The 21,280-nt window shown below is 40.5% G+C and overlaps 1 protein-coding gene and 1 long non-coding RNA gene across 2 annotated transcripts; both read left to right on the top strand.

The window, feature by feature from the left end:
- The first annotated feature begins 659 nt into the window (after nucleotides 1–659).
- Nucleotides 660–7,916, top strand: LOC119736428. The gene is made up of 4 exons (XM_038210447.1): nucleotides 660–768; nucleotides 3,463–3,519; nucleotides 5,460–5,822; nucleotides 7,690–7,916. The coding sequence occupies exons 2-4, from the start codon at nucleotides 3,468–3,470 to the stop codon at nucleotides 7,914–7,916; spliced, it is 642 nt and encodes a 213-aa protein (XP_038066375.1). The 5' UTR covers nucleotides 660–768; nucleotides 3,463–3,467.
- Nucleotides 7,917–8,212: 296 nt separating this feature from the next.
- LOC119738578 lies at nucleotides 8,213–16,605 on the top strand. Its single transcript, XR_005272477.1, has 4 exons — nucleotides 8,213–8,362; nucleotides 14,414–14,586; nucleotides 14,945–14,977; nucleotides 15,464–16,605. It is a non-coding gene; the product is annotated as an uncharacterized LOC119738578 (long non-coding RNA).
- The last annotated feature ends 4,675 nt before the right edge of the window (nucleotides 16,606–21,280 follow it).

Genomic DNA, 21,280 nt, shown 5'->3' with positions numbered 1-21,280 from the left:
GACTATTTTCAGGGATGATCATCTTCGGATGGAAATTTCTCCTAAAAGTCATTAGTTGACCCCCCAAAAATTGAAAAGAAAATAAAGGATGATGAAATAAGCTTTAATTTGATGTGTGTCTCGAACACCTTGGAGAGTTGTGAGTATTTTTCCCGAATTTCCGAAGTGGGAGTATTTACCATTGGGGTCTATGGAAGTTTATTTACTGGTCTGCACCCCTGACCTACAATTTGGACGTGAGCGTCGGGAATAATTGTCAGGTCTTGGAACCAGACTACCCAAAACAAACTCAGCACACACAATAAACTTGGCTAAAATGTACCCTACTATCATGGGCGTCGCCAGGATTTTTTCTAGAGGGGGGCAAACATTTTTTTGCCAAAAAATGCTTGTATTTCTCAATACATTCTCGATTTATCCGTTTTAGAGGGGGGCAGGGACATTTTGCCCCCAAAACTCATTAAATTTACACCACTTTGTCTTCGATCGCGCCTCTTTTGTTTTCTTTTCTTTTCTTTTTTTTTCTTCCTTTTTTTTGTTTTGTTTTGTTTTTGCTTTTCCGGGGGGGGGGGGGGCAAGTGCCCCCCTTGCCCCCCCCCCCCTCCCCCCTCGCGACGCCCATGCCTACTATGCATTTTGCGCATGCGTGTTGAAGCGAAATTTCCCTCTCGGAGAAGCTAGCACGCCGGAGAAGTGCACCGTGACACCAAGAAACCCTAGGCTCCAGATTCGAGTTATAGTGCTGTCCAGACTACGGGTAAATCACTAGTAAGTTCACTGATTGAATTGTGTGTTTCTTATATATTCTGAAGTCATTACAGGCCATCACGGAATCGAAATATTGTGTCATTGCTTTTATATATAGTGTGCCCTTACCACCCTGAAATGTACTAATTCTAATTCTTTGCCCAAACTCACACATACAAGGGGTGAGCACAAAGCCTTGGAAAATTAATCTCTTTTTTGATCCATGGGCAACCACGCAAGTACACAAAGGCCATAATGTTGCAGCTGCCACGCACACGTGCTCCAAGAACTCACATTCACAAATTGTGTACACAATGATCAAGCGATAAGGTTCACTCGTACCCCCGCCCTGCAAACAGGGCGCTGGGAAGGGCAGATGAGCTTCACAGAATCTTGTGAAGGAAGTGGGGATAACATTCTGGGTAATTTATCATGACCTATGTATAAAGCATCTGGATGCAGCTGTAGACCGCGGTTAGCCAATGTGCGCAAATACTATCCGAAAAGTTTGCCATAGAAATTCATATACACCATACCAGATGTGATTTTTTTTTTCATTGCGGAACATGTGGACACATTTTGAGCGTCGAATGATATGCATTTCGACTCTTCGTGAATTCGTAACGAAGCCTGTATGAGCAACTGATGGGAGCTAAAAATTTACCACACAGAGCAGATTTTCCTACGTTGTTATGCTTTTCATCCAAAAAAGGGTGCCGCATTTATGAATAGCAATAAAAGAGTGATGAATGACTCAGTCTTAACGGCCGTTTCAAAACAGGGTCGTAGTTGTGATGACTTGCAGGTCTCAGGTCACGTAAAATCTATCCAATCAGAGCATTAATTCGTCATCAGCCCTTCCCAGCGTCCTGTTTGCAGGGTGGGGGTTGCGAGCGAAGCGATAAGGATGCACATCAGCAGACAGTCAAAAGAGGGCGCGAGCATAATTAAGGCAATTAAGTTGAAGATTGTCAGTGCAGCAGCAAATAAGCGGGGAAAAAAAGCAATTTTACACACACAACTTTGTACAGAAACTGGAGAGAGAGTCTTGAAGTTTATCCAAAAAATTGACGGATTTAATCGACTTTTTTTCTTAGAAAAATTACATTAATCGGAAGCATAGGCCTATTATATATTCTTCATAATACTCGATTAAGGACAAAAACTTCTACCACGTTTGTTAGAAATGACATAAAAACTGAAAATACCCCGCTGATAATATGGATCGTTCCAATGGGGATGTTTCCATCAGTTTGTGTGGTGCATCGAAAAGGAGAGCAAACAAATTGATATTCACATTTTCACCAAAAAAAGTAGGACATTCCAATGGCTCCGTCGTGCAAACATTTTCGATATTGTTACACTAGAGACTGTCACATTAGATTTATCTCTCCAGAAAATATCTGGTCATGGTAACATTACAGTTATCCTCGGTGGGGACTTCAATCTCCCTGGCTGGGATTGGTCAACTAAATCTCTCAAAACCAATGTTCATCATCCATCAGTTCACGGAAAGTTTGGTGATATACTAGATGACAACGGTTTGGCTCAGATGGTTGAAGAACCGACCCGTCTTGGAAATATTCTCGACCTGATCATTACAAATCGCCCTAACCAAATCAACAGAACACGGGTCATCCCTGGTATCAGCGATCACAACATAGTCTATACAGAATTAGACATAAAACCAACGCACGGAAAACAACTTCCTTGGAAAGTGCCCTTGTACAGCAAGGCCAACTGGAAAAGTTTTCATCATCATGCTTCCCAAATAGCTGATGAAATTGCTATGGGTGAACAGACCTCAACAGTTGATCAGTTGTGGGATATCTTCAAGCAAGGCATCCACGAAGGGATTTAAATATTCATCCCTCATAGATCAACCAAGTCCAAAGATTCTCATCCTTGAATCTCAGCCCAACTTAAAGGACAATTCGCCACAGTTACAAGGCTTATAAATTAAGCAAAAGATTCGGTCGACCATATCAAGAATTTACATTTAAAACAAACTCAAGGCATAAAGATACCGGGGCTGTGGATCATTATGGCCGGGGGGGGGGACGTTGCACGGGGATCTCTCCTAGTGTGATGCATTATTTGAAACCTTCCGCGTTTGTCTTCCTGATGTTTTCATTAAAAACATTATAGGCTGTGTAAATGCAGCGCCAGGGGCGTAACAAGGTCATCTTATTTATTTATTTATTATTAATATTATTTTTTGGTGGGGGGGGGGAGGGTTAAACATTCGTTGAAAAGTGCACTCGCACATCCGTGCTGAAATGTGGACGTGTTATTTTTTTCGGGGGGGGGGGCCCTGGTAGTACCATTTTCAAATGGGAGCGCTGTTTAAAAGAGACGAAACCAAATATATGGCCCTTTTCAATGCGGCACATGCAGGAAATGTATAAAAGGCACTTGTTACGGCCGCTGCTACAAAAAGGGCACGACTTCCCTCTTTTTAAAAGGCACTTGTTCGGAAAAACGGGGGCATTCGTTAAAAATATTAGGGGGAAGCTGGTGGAAAAAAAGGTCACTTGAATAGAAAGGGCCAGTCGTTACAATTTCTTGTTATGGGGGGGGGGGGTATTTACCCGCCTAACTCCCCCCATGGATACGCGTATAGTGCTATAGAGTAGTAGGGGCTTTCAACAAGAACAAAAATCTGCAAATTATCTTTTGCTTATTTGCAGTATTATATTTGTTTTCCCTTTCCAGCGGTGATGTTTTCCACCATGATCCAAGCACACAAAGCAGACCTGTGGATGGTTCTAGGTAAATGACATCCATTGCTCACTTCAGTCAGATAGCCATACGAATGTGTGCATTCACAAGTTACGTTTTGCACTCCAAATTTTGAACAGTATTTTTGAAACAAATCAGGTAAATCATTTTGTATAGAGGCAAACAAAGAGATTCTTGGGAGTGGTTTGTACAAGGTGATTCAAAAAAAGGCGGAACCAAACCCCCAAAATTATATTTCATATTTAACAAAATAAATAGCACCAAAAATAATAATGACTAAAAAAAAACAATTTCATAAGCTACTTTTAGACGGAAAAAGTGACTGAAATTGCTCATTCAAAGAATACCACCATTTCAACGCAATGACCCTTAAACCTGTTTCGTCAAAACAAACCAAAATTATTGTCTATTCTGACTTTTAGAAAGAACAAAGAAAATGACACACAATACTTTTTTTAACAACTGTCAACAACGGTAGAACACAATATCATTATTAACAACCACGGTAAGGCTGAGGCTTTATCGCTGGTGTTGTTTGAAGACAATAGTGACGAAGATTCTTGAAATCGCATTTTTAGACGAAAGAGGATTAAGGGTCATTGTGTTGAAATGGTAATATTCTTTGAACAGATTAAGCAATTTCAGTAATTATTTCACCTAAAAGTAACTTATGAAATTGGCTTTCCAGTCAGTAATATTTCTGGTGCTATAAATTTTTTTAAAATATGGAATATGATTTTAGGGGTTTGGGTTCCGCTTTGACTCATCCTGTATGTCAGGTCCTTTTTTTCAACGGATGGACATTGTTGCGGAGAGAACGTATCGTCAGGAGTTGCTTTGACTCAGAGCAGCGAAATGGATGCAATAGACATTTCGGTTGAACTTATCCCAGAGCTAGGGCCGGTGTTCTTTGTTATCCTAGCGTTGTTACAATCAATGCACACAATGACTCATGCCTATGCAAGCGATACAAAACCGTCGTACTCCAGAGGTCTATAACCGAGACCGTGGCGTTGGGTTCAATTTGCAATGCTATAAAAAAGTTTATTTTAATAGGGAAGGGGAGGGAGGGGAAGAGGACTCGATCCGGCCCCAGGCCCCTCCCCCTTAGTCAAGCAACTGGACAGAGATGGAATAGGACTCAGCCCCCCCCCCAAAAAAAAACCTCTCTGCTAGCCGCAAATTGGGCTCGTACAAAAGTTTTGTTAGTTTTCATTTTATATTAGAATAATTTTAAAGCACAAGGATCAAACATTTCCTTAAAGCTCATGAGCACAAATAGTATTTGAAACCCGTCAAGGAGTTCATTTGAATTTGTCTGATGAACCTTAAAGGGAATGTACATCATTTGCAGTTGTTGTAATTATCAGAAATGGGTTTATTCAGGGGTTAGCGTATCATACGACATATCATTAAACTGACCTATTGAAATGTTTGCGTTCTGAGATGTCGACAAAAAAAGAAGAAAAAACTGTGGTCGCTTAATTCCATCGCGCAGTCCTCGTCGCCTGCATGTATGCTTTCGAAATGCTACTCACTGAATTTGTTATAGCGCCCTCTTGCAAAATAAGCCCGTACCGTTTGTAAATGGGACTGTTGTCAGTTGGCCACGCAAAGCAGGCAGGCCTTGTGACGCAATCTAATCGGGCGCCGAACAAAGGACGCTAGTGCAGTTGTTTTATCGCTTAAGTGCAAAACTAAACTAGATTAAAACTGTGCTACAAACATGTACCGATCTGGGACTGCCACCATACAATTAAACTTCCATTTTCTGGGTAAAATTACGTGTTCCAAAACTGCCATATATGAGTTGTGTTGGACAACAACTTATTTAAATGTACATGTAATATACAACAAGTACTCTTTTGCTTTAAACATTAGTTCCGTTAATTGTCCACCAACATAATTCTCTAGAATTTGATAACTTATAGTTTCTAATAAGATCCATTGGTACTCTTTCCCTGTTGTAGTCATTTCTGTGGTGGTTATTCGCATCCAAGCAAGAAGTAACGAGGGTGGAACCATCTTCCTGGAGCGAGGCCACCCTGGCATCCTGTCCTGCCCTCTCGTCACATCCGGAAGAATCCTGCTGGATCAGATCGACGCCATGTACTGGTACTCCCCTGTACTACGAGATGAAGACATCTTGATCTCCTACTTTCTAGGGAACGTCGCTCCACAAAACGGCATCCCGGAGGGCGTGTATGACATCAACGGAAACTTCTCTCTGGTTATTGAGAACGTCACCGACTCGGATGAAGGGACCTACTACTGTAGGGTCAAACCTAGGATGAGAATGATGGTTGATGAGCAAGTGACTATGCGTGTCAAAGGTGAGTGGGTTGGTGATTAGTAATTTTTTTTCCTGCACGTGGTGCATTTCTTTGGAATTCGTTCGCTCGTACCCCCGCCCTGCAAACAGGACGCTGGGATACTCTGATGAATTCACACTCTGATTGGTTGGATTGTGCGTGACCTGTGACCTGCGCCTCATCAAAGTCATGACTCTGCAAGGTTTGAAACGGCCGTTAAGACGGAGTCATTATTACTCTTTCATTCAAGTTTAGAGATGGGCTTTTTTCATTGAAAAGCGTAATAATGTAGGAAATTTACAATTCGCATCACTTGCTCAGGCTCCGTTTCGAATCACTAATGGTCGGATTCCATTACACGACGCTCAAAATTTTGTCCACACATGGTCCGCAATGAAACAGAAATCACATCCGGTATGGAATGTACGTATTTCTATGGGAAGTTTTCGAATAGCATTTGTGCACATTGTCTAACTGCGGTCTTGAACAGCTGCAGCCAGAAGCTTTAGACATAGGTCATAGGCCACTTCCTCCACAATATTCTGTGAAGCTCTTCAGCGTATCCGGCCCAGCGTCCTGTTTGCAGGGCGGGGGTTAGAGTGAATGGAATCCGTTGCCTGGTACTACCCACAACACCCCCGAGTTAAAAAGAAACCGGAGACCACCAAAATTCCTTCAATTTCAGTCTGCATACATGTAGACGTAAAACAATAAAACAAAACGCTTGATAAAGAATCCATAAAATGGAAAACAAAATATCCAAATATAAGAAACCGAGGTCACGTTGTCTTTGTTACTAGTACTTTATCAAATCACTCGTAGAGAAAAGAGCTGTGTTATATTCCCTCAGCGTATTGTGCTGAGATGAACATTGTACCTGAACCCATTATTCATAATAGGGGGCAACCAGTTTGTGAATTTGTGAAAGTAAGCTGTGATTTACCTGATCTTGGCCTAAGATCATAGTGGACGGTGCATAGTGCGCCCTCTAATGGCACAACAATTAGACCAGTGTGCCTTCTCGCGCTAACGTCTTGGCCATTTCGTTTCAGCGGTTTAACTTTTTCTTTATTTTCTCCCTAGGCTTTCCTATGGAACCAATCAGCAATCGAGAAAAGGTTCAATTAATGGCGCTCCCGCTGGTTGAAAACATACGCCCCTTCGTGTGGTGATCAAGCATCAGCGTTTTTCTATGGAATCAATCCGCGATTGGGAAAAAGGGTTCAATGACTCACCCGAGGGTTGATTCGCCCTATACCTTCGGCGAACGAGTACAGAGCTGTAAATAGGAACTGTGTTTGTTTGAAGTTATACAGACGGTCTTATTTATATGTGTCATTATATGTCATTTCGTAGCAATGGCCCCACCCCCATTGCTACGAAATGACCAAGACATTAGCGCGATGAAGTAAGAAAAACAATTCATATGCAAGGACGCTACACAACAATGCAACTATCGCTCTTGATCAATGACGTAGAATTAAACCGTTTAATTACCGGTTTTCAAAGTTTTATAGTTTTGCACACAAAAATTCTTTGAAAATGGGGCAAAAGCTAGGCCGAATTTCAGGAAGACTGCAATAGTCGGTTCTTATATTTTGAAATTGATTTTTTGTTTTCCAAGGACTTAGCAACTTTCTGGCAATGAAAATGTTAAGCGTTTTCCATGTTGCTGCTTCTCAACTCAAGACAGCATAGTCAATACTAGTTTTACATATACATGTACATGTATAACTGCTGGCAGACCAATCTATGGTAGAATCTGAGGCAAGAAACGTTTCTAGCAAGGTCACCGTACAATTGTTATCTTGTAAAAGATTGTGATAACACTTTGAAGCCCCATATCCTATTTTCTCAGTAATGTTAAATGTGTTTATATATTGTATAGTATCTCCCAAAGAACCGTTTCCCGACGTAACTCAATGCACTGAACGCATCTCCGGAACTACGTGTGAGGCCGCGTTGCTGAACGACATCAAGAAACCAATGTTGACCTGCATCGTACGGGATACCAAGCCTGCCGTGGCTCTCAGATGGCTGCTTGAGTATTGTGACGGCGACACACAACTCATCAGCGACAGGTTCACCGTACAACCGAGTAAGTACAGGGTGTGACTGAATCTGAATCCTCCGGAATAGGAAAATAACATAATCTGGCTCTTACAGAGGTAGTTTGCTAATTATGTCCCAGGCTGGAAGATCTCTTTTCGTTTGGCAATCATTTCATCTCATGAATATATTTCGACGGGTACATGAGCACATAATACCACATTGTGGCCTGTGATACGCTCTTCCCAGCAAGTATTTCTGTAGGTCATATTGTCCAGCATTCTTGGAAAATTCATGTAGTTGGCTTGTTTTCCCAGCTATAGTGAAATATTAATATCTTTTGTATTGTGTTTCAGGTGTGCATACGGTGATCACCTTCACCACTTCGGCATCCATCCCAATTATAGCAAGTAGTGTGGACACGCTGTACAGATGTCAAGCATACGGGGAGGCTCTGGGCGCCAGGAATGGTAGCCACGTGACGGTCACAGCATATACCCTTCAAACAACACGTAAGCCTGGATATGTAATGTTTTTGTCTCATTGTACAACTTTTGTAAGTTGAACTTCTGGGTGTATTCGACCACGGATCCTACACACAAGGATTAACGACTCGACCCATACCCAACTCCTGGTTAGACGCGTGCTAACAGCCCGTACTGGTGGCAAATACCATGAATACTTTGCAACAAAGACCACTGCGCGCGGTGGCTTTCAGATTTGCAAGGCTTTGCGCCCGATCTGGCCTCGAAGTCTGTTAAGCCAGCGAATTAAATTTTGGAATATCCATGTGTCTACGTTTTTGGTCTTTATCATTGAATCCTGATAAGTGATAACTACATAACCATGGTAATGCCGAGCACAATATCTTTAGCTTTAAGATGAACAATGAAATGTCGCTTTTGTTTAATCGTTTCGGCATCACATCTCTCTAAAACGTTTTAATAAAAGCCTAATTAAAAACGAAAGTTGGGTAAACGGTATTCTCCTCGAAATTTGACGTTTATTTCCCCGGGAAATACTTCACCTATGACGACAAAAACTGCACAGTACCATTTGTTATATCCTGAAGTATTTATTTCTTAAATAAGAAATAGTTTTGCTTACAGTTTTATGAATATTTCCGTTTTAGATGTCATGAAAAACCCAACACAATGGCACATCTGGAGAATTAGCGATTACGCGCCAACGGGTATTAATGCCCATTATCACGCGTCTAACCAATTAAGGCAAGTCCACTGAGTGCATTTTGTACTAGATCTCAGAACAGTCGTTTATCCTGGTGTCTAGGATCCGTGATTCGAGTGACCCGCTAACAGTGTTCTCGGGTTGCCGATTACGAACGCCAGTAGTGTGTTGGGTCTTCATCGGACAGACAAAAGAATTTTATGCATAATGCACAAAGACAAAGGACTCATTAGCATATCAATGAAACCAATTAGCATATCGATGGATGATGTTAGCATAATAAAAGAGCGCATGGGCGTGTGTAAGTTTTACCGGACAAAGGATGGGTCTAAAAAATGTATTGGACAAAGGGGGGCAGCCCACCCGGCTAGATGGAATAGCGGACAGAGGAAAGACCTGAACCGGAATAGTGGACAAAGGGAGACTTGAGCCGGATTATGAATGTCAAACGTTTGAAATGACCAAGACTATCATTTGTATTCATTCAAAGCAGTGTGCAAACAGTGGATAATAAAAACAAAATGCAGGCCACACCAACAGAGCGCCAATTAAGCCGACTAGCTGGAAATCTTGTGAAAAAATGTTTTTACTCTGGTAAGAATGGAGAGTGCGAGCGACCTTGGGAGAAGTTAATGATGAATCTCGGTCTATCAAGAGCCGCTATGTATAGACATTTAGAGGAAAACAAATTTTGTGAATGGGGGCAATGTTTTAACGCGCTTATAGAGTGGAAACGACGCGAATATAAAAATGCCACGATTGAACGATTATTGAATGCCAGTCGATTTTGCGGTATTGATCATAACGCTTACAATTTTTTTGCTGCAGTTAACCATTACCCTTCCCCCCTTCCAAAAAAGAAAGAAAGAAAGAAAGAAACAATTATGATTGTCTAATTGAAGAATTTATCTTTTAGTAAATTATTATCGAGTACGGCGAACATGGTCTAGAATGAAACACCCCTTAAGATTTGTTTCGAATGACTCATCTCGGTAGTCCATTGTGCAATCCACACGAACAAGTTCGTGTATGTGTACAGACATGCAAGAGTTTCTTCTGGTCGAGTTTTAAAAAAGTTTGAAAAAATTAAGTTATGTATTTATAGTAAACAAACACTCACCGGTGAACAGCGTACTTGCACGGTATAGTCCGATGATTGTTTTAACCAGGGAGGAATTGTGTTAATAAAAGATCAGAGAGCTAATGAGTCCATGCGTTCCATACGGAGACCGATGGTCAATCACCCCTCGATGACCGCACCGATCATGGAGCAAATAAATAACTCCGTGCTTCTGCACCGATATTTGCCTTGTCATATCGTGTGTGTTATCCAGGTGCAATAACAATTGCACAATACAGTCGACTCTCATTATATTATAAAGAGCACTTTTATAAAGAGGTTCTGCTTATAAAGAGCAAATTCTGAGGTCCCAAATCTCAGGTTCTCTTTGTGTTTCTTTGTTTCGCTGTCCTTTCATAACAAAGAAGAGGTAATAAAGAGGTAATTTGGCTAGTCCCATCGACCTTGTTATAACGAGAGTCGACTGTATTCTTCCACATTACCGCCAGAACCATCTATGTACGTATATCTGTGTGCGGTGGTCGTAGAAAATACAAACTTTCAGGGTCGGCTCGGTGTGTACAGTATGTACACGTACATCTGTATTAAGGGACTGACTGCATCCTACATGTACACATTGTATATTTACACCGTCCGATCAGATAGCGCTGTTTCCCTAATCCATAAAGACGTAATTCTTTCAAGACGTGTTCATTATATCGATTATCTTTCACCGACTGAACCTACCTGCATGTACAGTGGGGGATGGATTATTGAGCGTTCTAAATATCGATTGCCAGGAGTTACACAACAGTAGTGAACGCTGACTCCCTTTATTGGACAATGGGACTTAATTGGCAGCGCACGGCATGTGCGGGAGCTTCAAAAATCTGTACGTGAAAGAAGTCAATGAAGTTGACTGACTAAACATGATTTCAAGCCTTAATACCCCTCTACCGTTGTCTGTACAGGAATGCACCGAACCCTAGTGTACCACCGTGCCGGACTTGTTTACAAAATCAAGGATATATATATATAACTAGGTCTTTTTGTGTTAAAGCAATAGTACGTACTTCTATTTTATATTGAAGATTTAGAGTGTCATAAGGCAACTAACTTTTTTACCCCAACAAAGTCCCAAAGTTGGACACGGTGCGTGATAAAGCCATACATGAAGCATTAAAGACCGTAAACATTTCGGGGATTATTGACAGGGCGCCCAAACACTAATTATATGACTGCTTGACAATAGGGCTTTCCCGATTGTTTAACTGTAAGACAACACCAACAAAGAAAAACTGCAGAAAGTGTATACATGATAACATCATTTCTTTATTGACGTCATTTCTCAATGAAACACTCGTGTTTATTTTTAATTTGTTTTTAAATGTATTCTTTGCAATTAAATCATCAGTGATCTTAATGTAACATTGACTAGTCTTTAATCGTCACTGTCTTCCTCGTTAACGTCATCTTCATCTAATTGATGGAACAGGCCGTCAAATTTGGCCTGGTGTTTAGATATGACCCGGCTGACAGCCGTGGGCAGTAGAATACCGGAATGATTGACTCTGTCTTCGATCTCGTCCATAATTTCTTGATGAGTATCATTATCTTTCAGATGTATGTAACTTGACAAAAAATCTTTGTATTTGTTGAAAAAGATTCGCTTGACTGCCCACAAGGTCTTCCTGTTGGCCTTTTCCGTGGCCTGATCTTCACTCATGCCCTCGTTGATGTACTTTTCATGTTTTTCACTCCACATCTCATCAATCGCTTCTTTTGCCTCTCCCAACCAGTTTAAATAGGCTGCATTGTCTTCCAAATCAGAACTAGACTCATCTTCATCAGATGATTCGTCATCTTCCACCTCCGTGACGGATTCGGAATCATTTTCCTCAAGATCTTCGTCTTCATCATACGTAGATTCAGTTTCATAGTTTTCCATTTCCGGATCTTCAAATCTACTGCTTTTAAATTCAGGTTCAGAATTATCCACCTCAACTTCGTCTATGTCGGATTCATCTTCAGCATGTGCATTTTCGGTATGTCTCAAGAGGTTATATCTCCGTCCAAAGCGTTTGTCACACTGGTGACAAGCATAGGGTTTGACTGCAGAAATTGTATTCATGTTGAAGCTTTGAAGGTTAATCTCCGAATGGTAAGGAACGGATGAAATCATTTAATATATATCTACTTATTTGGTTACTCATTTCGTTACTCATTTACTCATTTCGTTACTCATTTACTCAGTTCGTTACTCATTTACTCATTTCGTTACTCATTCACTCATTTGCTACTCATTTGGTTACTCATTTCGTCACTTATTTGGTTACTCATTTGCTACTCATTCACTCATTTGCTACTTATTTGGTTACTCATTCACTCATTTGCTACTCATTTCGTTACACATTTACTCAGTTCGTTACTCATTCACTCATTTGCTACTCATTTGGTTACTCATTTCGTTACTCATTTCGTTACTCATTTACTCATTTCGTTACTCATTTACTCATTTCGTTACTCATTTACTCATTTCGTTACTCATTTACTCATTTTGTTACTCATCATTACTCATTATTTAATCAAATGAGTAAATGAGTAACTGTATAAGCGCGTTAAAACATTGCCCCCATTCACAAAATTTGTTTTCCTCTAAATGTCTATACATAGCGGCTCTTGATAGACCGAGATTCATCATTAACTTCTCCCAAGGTCGCTCGCACTCTCCATTTTTACCAGAGTAAAAACATTTTTTCACAAGATTTCCAGCTAGTCGGCTTAATTGGCGCTCTGTTGGTGTGGCCTGCATTTTGTTTTTATTATCCACTGTTTGCACACTGCTTTGAATGAATACAATGATAGTCTTGGTCATTTCAAACGTTTGACATTCATAATCCGGCTCAAGTCTCTCTCCTTGTCCGCTATTCCGGTTCAGGTCTTCCTCTGTCCGCTATTCCATCTAGCCGGGTGGGCTGCCCCCTTTGTCCAATACATTTTTTAGACCCATCCCTTGTCCGGTAAACCTTACATACGCCCATGCGCTCTTTTATTATGCTAACATCATCCATCCATATGCTAATTAGTTTCATTGATATGCTAATGAGTCCATTGTCTTTGTGCATTATGCATAAAATTCTTTTGTCTTGTCCGATGAAGACCCAACACACTACTAACGCCGAAGTACGTGTCGAGTGCAGCCGGGCGAAAATTCAATTTGGCAGTAGCTGTATTCAAACGCTAAATGAACAAAAGGGACAATGCATTGAATTAATACGAAAATAACTGAAATCCTGAAACAGCTACAAAAAATGGCAAAAGCAAGGCCGACATGCCCACTCTGTATAACCACGTTTAATATTTTGTTGTTTACTGTTACTGCTTCTGCATTACATGAGTGCTTTCAATTTTAAATACAAAACTTTACCCAAGTTCCAGTAGAGGCTTAGGGTCTAAGTCCGCCAATTATACGCTTTGTAGTCCTCATCTGGCCTCATATTTTTGGTTAAAGTGTTTTTGTTTGCGCTGTCTTTCTTAGACAATACCATTGGAACAAACGGTAGCGCCGCGTAGGTTTTGTGATAAAAAAACTACATTTTGTTATCTTTGCCTACACTGCATAATTTTGATATCATGCAAAATTAATGATTTTCAATGTTTACCTTTAATGTTAAAGAGCTTCAAGAGCAATGAGCAAGCAAGTTTCTTGAATTATATGCCTTTATTAGAACTTCTAGTCCTCTTTTTGTTACGGATTATTTTTTTTCCGATTTCGCTTTATCACTTGTAGCTTTTAATGTTCTGATCAAATCTTTAAATAAATCACTTGCTTCGTAATATCATACGGTTATGATAATACAGTTTGATGATTTTGTAAGATAACATTGAGTAATGGTGATCCGGATTCTTCAAAATTAGGGAACCAAATAGCACTGTTAGCAGGCGGAGCCGAATGAAGACCGAGTTTTGGAAAATCTCGGTACTAAACGGTCGTCAAATTCAACATTGTACAGGACACAGCAAAAAGTTCGCCCGTACGATCCGAGTATATTTGATGCACAAAATCGTCGTTGAATTTCAAGTTTTCTATTAAATGAAAACAATGAATATTAATTATCAACTCATTTAAAATAAAATTAATAAGCAATTAGCAGTTAATTAAACCTATATTATATACTCGGAAATACTCGGGCGCTATATCCGATTGTCGACGAAACAACTTCTGAGTATCAAACACAAACGCAGTTATACAAATTATTGATTACATTTACTATAATAGTGGTTTCTTAACGAATATTAAAAAAAATATTTGCAGATTTGACATCAATTCAATCTACCACAGCTGCAACGGTTGTGCCTACTGAGATGGGCTTTACATTTGCGGTGAAGGACGCTCGAGATAGCTCACAGAATGCCGTGATTGGGCTCACAGTTGCTTTTTGCTTGTCATTGGCTGCCATCGTTGGTTTGGTTATTGCTGTCTGCAAGGTAAATTGGGGCATGCGCCCGATCACACAGAACTGTGTTCTGTTAAACTCGTGAACACTCTCAATTAATCAATCACTAAGCAAATAATAGCAGATATCTATATCCTTGTACAGTTGTTGTCTTAATAAGCACAGAAGCAGGATACTAGTGTACTGAACGTTGTTTAGAGGTTCCTTATGTACAGTTTGGGTTTTTTAATTAGTTATTAATGATGTCATATTTTGAGTATGCGCATTGAACAAGGTGTCTAGACATACGCCTAAATACAGGAATGATGCTCTTCTCTGTCTTGTCAATGATAAGGGCTCATGACTTGTTGTAGTATGTATAATATCTTCTATTTTCAATGTCATTTCAGATGAGGAAGCCTGGACAAACGAATGGAATACAGGTATGCAAACACTTTCTAGTATGTTAGTATAGTAGGTCTATCTCTGATATCACAGAACGCTAATACAACTTGTAAATGGAAATAATGACAAATACATTTTAGGTAACATTGTGGTCGTTGTAAAGTAAGTGTTGCTTCCAAAAATATCGGAATGGATTACATACCGGCAACCTTTATGCAGAAACGAATATCCTGCGCGATTTTCGAATGGTTTGTTGGAGCTGACGGAATGAAAAAGGTGCATGAAAGCACCGAGGCCTGAAAAAAACGACATTAAAAATACTGCACTAGCTTTGGTTCAGGCCTCTGTTACCCTCTGTTTTGTTTGAGATACTTTACATTATTTGTTCTCCTTTCAAAATTCGCATTTTAATCTTGATGGGAATAAGAATATATCGACTGAAATGAAGGAGTTTGCTGTAACCCTGGATCATTGAACTCATTGAATGACTTTTGCTTTACACTCTCTCTTTATCTACTTAATAGTTGCCGGCGGACAACAACACGGATTGCGACACCACGGACCCACTGAACGAAGAGAGTGTAACTTGATATTACCAATTAACAAGCCAGTACGTATGAATATTGCAATCTGAATGACAGAAGTTGAAATTCACCACATATTGTTCCATGGTGCCCACGACCGTCCGTTTTGAACCGCGCCACCATATAGGACACCATTATAACCGCCAGAGGGGCACTTAATTTGTTGGCCTGGAAAAATCGCCCCCCCCCCCTCTGCCTCCGGCTCCGCATTCCTTCAAGACATGTGCTGGGATATATTGGCATGCACGCTACCGTTTGTCTCTTTATATTTCCAAGGAGATCCCGAAAATCCGTCATTATTTTGGACAGTAAAGCGGGGGAGGGAGAGATGTTTCCTAAAACATTCCATGGAGAATTGCACCCGACTGTTGTACCTGGTAACTTTGATACCTTTTGTAGCTTTTAACTAAGTTGTACCTGGTAACTTATGTACCTGGTAACTTTTGTACCTTGTAACTTTTGTGCCATACCTTTTGCACCTATTTTTTTTACCTCGTAACTTTTGTACCATGCAACTTTTATACATTTTGTATCTATCAACGTTTTTAACCTTGTACTGTTTGTACCACGCAACTTTTATACCTTTTGTATCTATCAACGTTTTTAACCTCGTACTTTTTGTATCACGCAACTTTTATACCTTTTGTACCCGGTATTAAACTTTTTTACCTCGTAACATTTGTACCACGTAACATTTATACCTTTTGTACCTATTAACGTTTTATACCTCTTAACATTTGTACCACGCAACTTTGATACATTTTGTACCTAGTAATTTGTTTTCCCCCGTAGTAACGTTTGTACCACGTAGCCTTTTACGTGCAATTGGGCGCTCTACAACAATGCAACCCTTGCTATCGATCGCTGAGATCTCACCAGGCTCCAGGTTTGAGTTAATGTTGTCCGAATTACTGAGGTCAATCAATAGTTAGTTCACTTACTGTTTGGGCGTTTCTTGTTCAGAAAAAGTGATTGCAATCCATCACGAAATTGGAATTTTGTGTCATTGCCTCTTATTTTGTCTGTCCTTTCAGGCCAAGTAAAAACAATTAACCACTTTTTCATGCCCGCCCGCTCCATTGTTTTCCTGACCGCCTACTTTTTGTATCGTTCTTTTGCAATATAGTTTGTATGTCCTTCCAGCAATGTTATAGCTACGGCTGCAAATTTAGAATCTGTTTCAAGGCGACATATCGACAAATAGAGTTAAAACAAAAGATTGGAAATCGCCATCTTGAAAAAGAAAGGGCCCCGTCTCCTTTGTTTAGGACTAGAAATTGTTTTGCGGGTTTTTTGTTTCGCTTGGCCTTGTTAAATAACAGTGACACCGAAAACACGTTATATTGGTGGCAGTTGTATGGCCACATTATATTTGAATCCATTTTCTCGTAGTAGCGATTCACTGCCAGATTACCGAGCTTGCCAGATACCACCCCGGCCGGTGCACTAATTCCCTAACTCGTTCCTCGACCGTGAATAAAATATTTTCTTATGCGCCTACCTACTGTAGAATACACGTGCAGGACAAAACATGTTTTCGCCTGTATTGGGGAGCAACGATCTGGAGGACAAGGCCAGAGCGGAAATTGTCCCATACAAGGCAGAAGATTAAAGAACGGGCCAATGGTAGTCGAAATGTGTTTCCCCTCCTCTTTCTTCTCTTTTTGAGTCTCTCTCACCCCCTCTACGCCCCCGTCTGCATCTGCCCCTATCACTGCCCCCGGCCCCCATTTCCAGCGCAGAATTGAGTACTCGGAGACAGTCATGGAAAAGGGTCTTTAAAAAAAAAAAAAACTTACGGCAGACCGGAGGACTGAAAAATGCAGGAAATGTTGTGCCTCAGCCTAATTAAACAGAAGGAACCGAAGATTCGAATATCCATTTGCAAACACCAGCTTCATTATATATTCTCAGAGACAATTTGCGACACACATTGACAATCTAGAATTGGTATACTGGATCGCGAAGCTAAGCCGACTAAATGTCATCTGCTTGAAGAAACAGTTAGGGCGCTTTGTCTCTTACGGGAGACAGATCCAAGCAAGTTTTTTGTTTTGTAGTTTTTTGGGTTTTTTAATTAGTTATTAATGATGTCATATTTTGAGTATGCGCATTGAACAAGGTGTCTAGACATACGCCTAAATACAGGAATGATGCTCTTCTCTGTCTTGTCAATGATAAGGGCTCATGACTTGTTGTAGTATGTATAATATCTTCTATTTTCAATGTCATTTCAGATGAGGAAGCCTGGACAAACGAATGGAATACAGGTATGCAAACACTTTCTAGTATGTTAGTATAGTAGGTCTATCTCTGATATCACAGAACGCTAATACAACTTGTAAATGGAAATAATGACAAATACATTTTAGGTAACATTGTGGTCGTTGTAAAGTAAGTGTTGCTTCCAAAAATATCGGAATGGATTACATACCGGCAACCTTTATGCAGAAACGAATATCCTGCGCGATTTTCGAATGGTTTGTTGGAGCTGACGGAATGAAAAAGGTGCATGAAAGCACCGAGGCCTGAAAAAAACGACATTAAAAATACTGCACTAGCTTTGGTTCAGGCCTCTGTTACCCTCTGTTTTGTTTGAGATACTTTACATTATTTGTTCTCCTTTCAAAATTCGCATTTTAATCTTGATGGGAATAAGAATATATCGACTGAAATGAAGGAGTTTGCTGTAACCCTGGATCATTGAACTCATTGAATGACTTTTGCTTTACACTCTCTCTTTATCTACTTAATAGTTGCCGGCGGACAACAACACGGATTGCGACACCACGGACCCACTGAACGAAGAGAGTGTAACTTGATATTACCAATTAACAAGCCAGTACGTATGAATATTGCAATCTGAATGACAGAAGTTGAAATTCACCACATATTGTTCCATGGTGCCCACGACCGTCCGTTTTGAACCGCGCCACCATATAGGACACCATTATAACCGCCAGAGGGGCACTTAATTTGTTGGCCCTGGAAAAATCGCCCCCCCCCCCTCTGCCTCCGGCTCCGCATTCCTTCAAGACATGTGCTGGGATATATTGGCATGCACGCTACCGTTTGTCTCTTTATATTTCCAAGGAGATCCCGAAAATCCGTCATTATTTTGGACAGTAAAGCGGGGGAGGGAGAGATGTTTCCTAAAACATTCCATGGAGAATTGCACCCGACTGTTGTACCTGGTAACTTTGATACCTTTTGTAGCTTTTAACTAAGTTGTACCTGGTAACTTATGTACCTGGTAACTTTTGTACCTTGTAACTTTTGTGCCATACCTTTTGCACCTATTTTTTTTACCTCGTAACTTTTGTACCATGCAACTTTTATACATTTTGTATCTATCAACGTTTTTAACCTTGTACTGTTTGTACCACGCAACTTTTATACCTTTTGTATCTATCAACGTTTTTAACCTCGTACTTTTTGTATCACGCAACTTTTATACCTTTTGTACCCGGTATTAAACTTTTTTACCTCGTAACATTTGTACCACGTAACATTTATACCTTTTGTACCTATTAACGTTTTATACCTCTTAACATTTGTACCACGCAACTTTGATACATTTTGTACCTAGTAATTTGTTTTCCCCCGTAGTAACGTTTGTACCACGTAGCCTTTTACGTGCAATTGGGCGCTCTACAACAATGCAACCCTTGCTATCGATCGCTGAGATCTCACCAGGCTCCAGGTTTGAGTTAATGTTGTCCGAATTACTGAGGTCAATCAATAGTTAGTTCACTTACTGTTTGGGCGTTTCTTGTTCAGAAAAAGTGATTGCAATCCATCACGAAATTGGAATTTTGTGTCATTGCCTCTTATTTTGTCTGTCCTTTCAGGCCAAGTAAAAACAATTAACCACTTTTTCATGCCCGCCCGCTCCATTGTTTTCCTGACCGCCTACTTTTTGTATCGTTCTTTTGCAATATAGTTTGTATGTCCTTCCAGCAATGTTATAGCTACGGCTGCAAATTTAGAATCTGTTTCAAGGCGACATATCGACAAATAGAGTTAAAACAAAAGATTGGAAATCGCCATCTTGAAAAAGAAAGGGCCCCGTCTCCTTTGTTTAGGACTAGAAATTGTTTTGCGGGTTTTTTGTTTCGCTTGGCCTTGTTAAATAACAGTGACACCGAAAACACGTTATATTGGTGGCAGTTGTATGGCCACATTATATTTGAATCCATTTTCTCGTAGTAGCGATTCACTGCCAGATTACCGAGCTTGCCAGATACCACCCCGGCCGGTGCACTAATTCCCTAACTCGTTCCTCGACCGTGAATAAAATATTTTCTTATGCGCCTACCTACTGTAGAATACACGTGCAGGACAAAACATGTTTTCGCCTGTATTGGGGAGCAACGATCTGGAGGACAAGGCCAGAGCGGAAATTGTCCCATACAAGGCAGAAGATTAAAGAACGGGCCAATGGTAGTCGAAATGTGTTTCCCCTCCTCTTTCTTCTCTTTTTGAGTCTCTCTCACCCCCTCTACGCCCCCGTCTGCATCTGCCCCTATCACTGCCCCCGGCCCCCATTTCCAGCGCAGAATTGAGTACTCGGAGACAGTCATGGAAAAGGGTCTTTAAAAAAAAAAAAAACTTACGGCAGACCGGAGGACTGAAAAATGCAGGAAATGTTGTGCCTCAGCCTAATTAAACAGAAGGAACCGAAGATTCGAATATCCATTTGCAAACACCAGCTTCATTATATATTCTCAGAGACAATTTGCGACACACATTGACAATCTAGAATTGGTATACTGGATCGCGAAGCTAAGCCGACTAAATGTCATCTGCTTGAAGAAACAGTTAGGGCGCTTTGTCTCTTACGGGAGACAGATCCAAGCAAGACGTGTTAAATCAAGGAATGGCCAGTACACTGGAGCATAAAAAAATTAAAAATTTCTTTGGCATGGCATAACACAGCAGGAACTTCGCAGAAATAACCAAATCGATCCACAAGTATACAGAGAAAGACAGGAAATTCAGGTGGACACACTATAAAACAGGACTGCCAATTGGCGTTTGATCAGCTGGAACAGCGGCTCACTCCTATCCTATGCTCCGGTTCTGGCATAACCCAAACTTGACACCGAGTTCATTGATCGCGCCTAGAGTTATAGCGGCAAACATAATTTTTTTTTTTTTTTATCCGAAATGATCAAATGATCACAAAAAACCTTACTGAATTGTTAGAGCCTGGCAGTCTAAAGCATCCTCTAAAATCGTGGCACCTGGTGAGCTGACATTTTCAAGAAAACCTGTATGTTACCAACGCTGGTCGGCCGACCGCCGTTGGAGAAAACTGGCTTTTTTCAAAAACTGTTCTTAATTTTTTCATGTTTATTTATTCTGAGTTTTCTTTGCAATTGATTACTCACATGTGAAGGGGCACACGTCTGCTAGACTGATTCTCTGGCCCACACGTGTATTAATTGCTCCTTTATATCTTAAGTGGGCTCAGGAAATCAGACTACAAGAACATGATAGGTACGTTTTCTTGGTTTTTCCAGCCTAAACGTGAAACAAGTGAGTTTGAACAATATTTTCTATAACATAATTCTCCAAATCCATTTATATCCGAGAATTTAAGCAAAAGCAATTGTTAAAAATGCGAATGCAAATGCCATGCGAATTGAAGTCACGAAGCCAATCGAACGCTTTCCCTTCACCCTACGTATACCCACTGATTGCCCCATCCGTTATGGTAGGTTTCCCTTTCCTTATTTAGTATCGATTCCTTTA

The sequence above is a fragment of the Patiria miniata genome, unplaced genomic scaffold (genome assembly GCF_015706575.1).
Source record: "Patiria miniata isolate m_02_andy unplaced genomic scaffold, ASM1570657v1 HiC_scaffold_3, whole genome shotgun sequence".
In the NCBI taxonomy this organism is placed as follows: domain Eukaryota; kingdom Metazoa; phylum Echinodermata; class Asteroidea; order Valvatida; family Asterinidae; genus Patiria; species Patiria miniata.
This window is presented reverse-complemented; position numbering and strand designations above follow the sequence as displayed.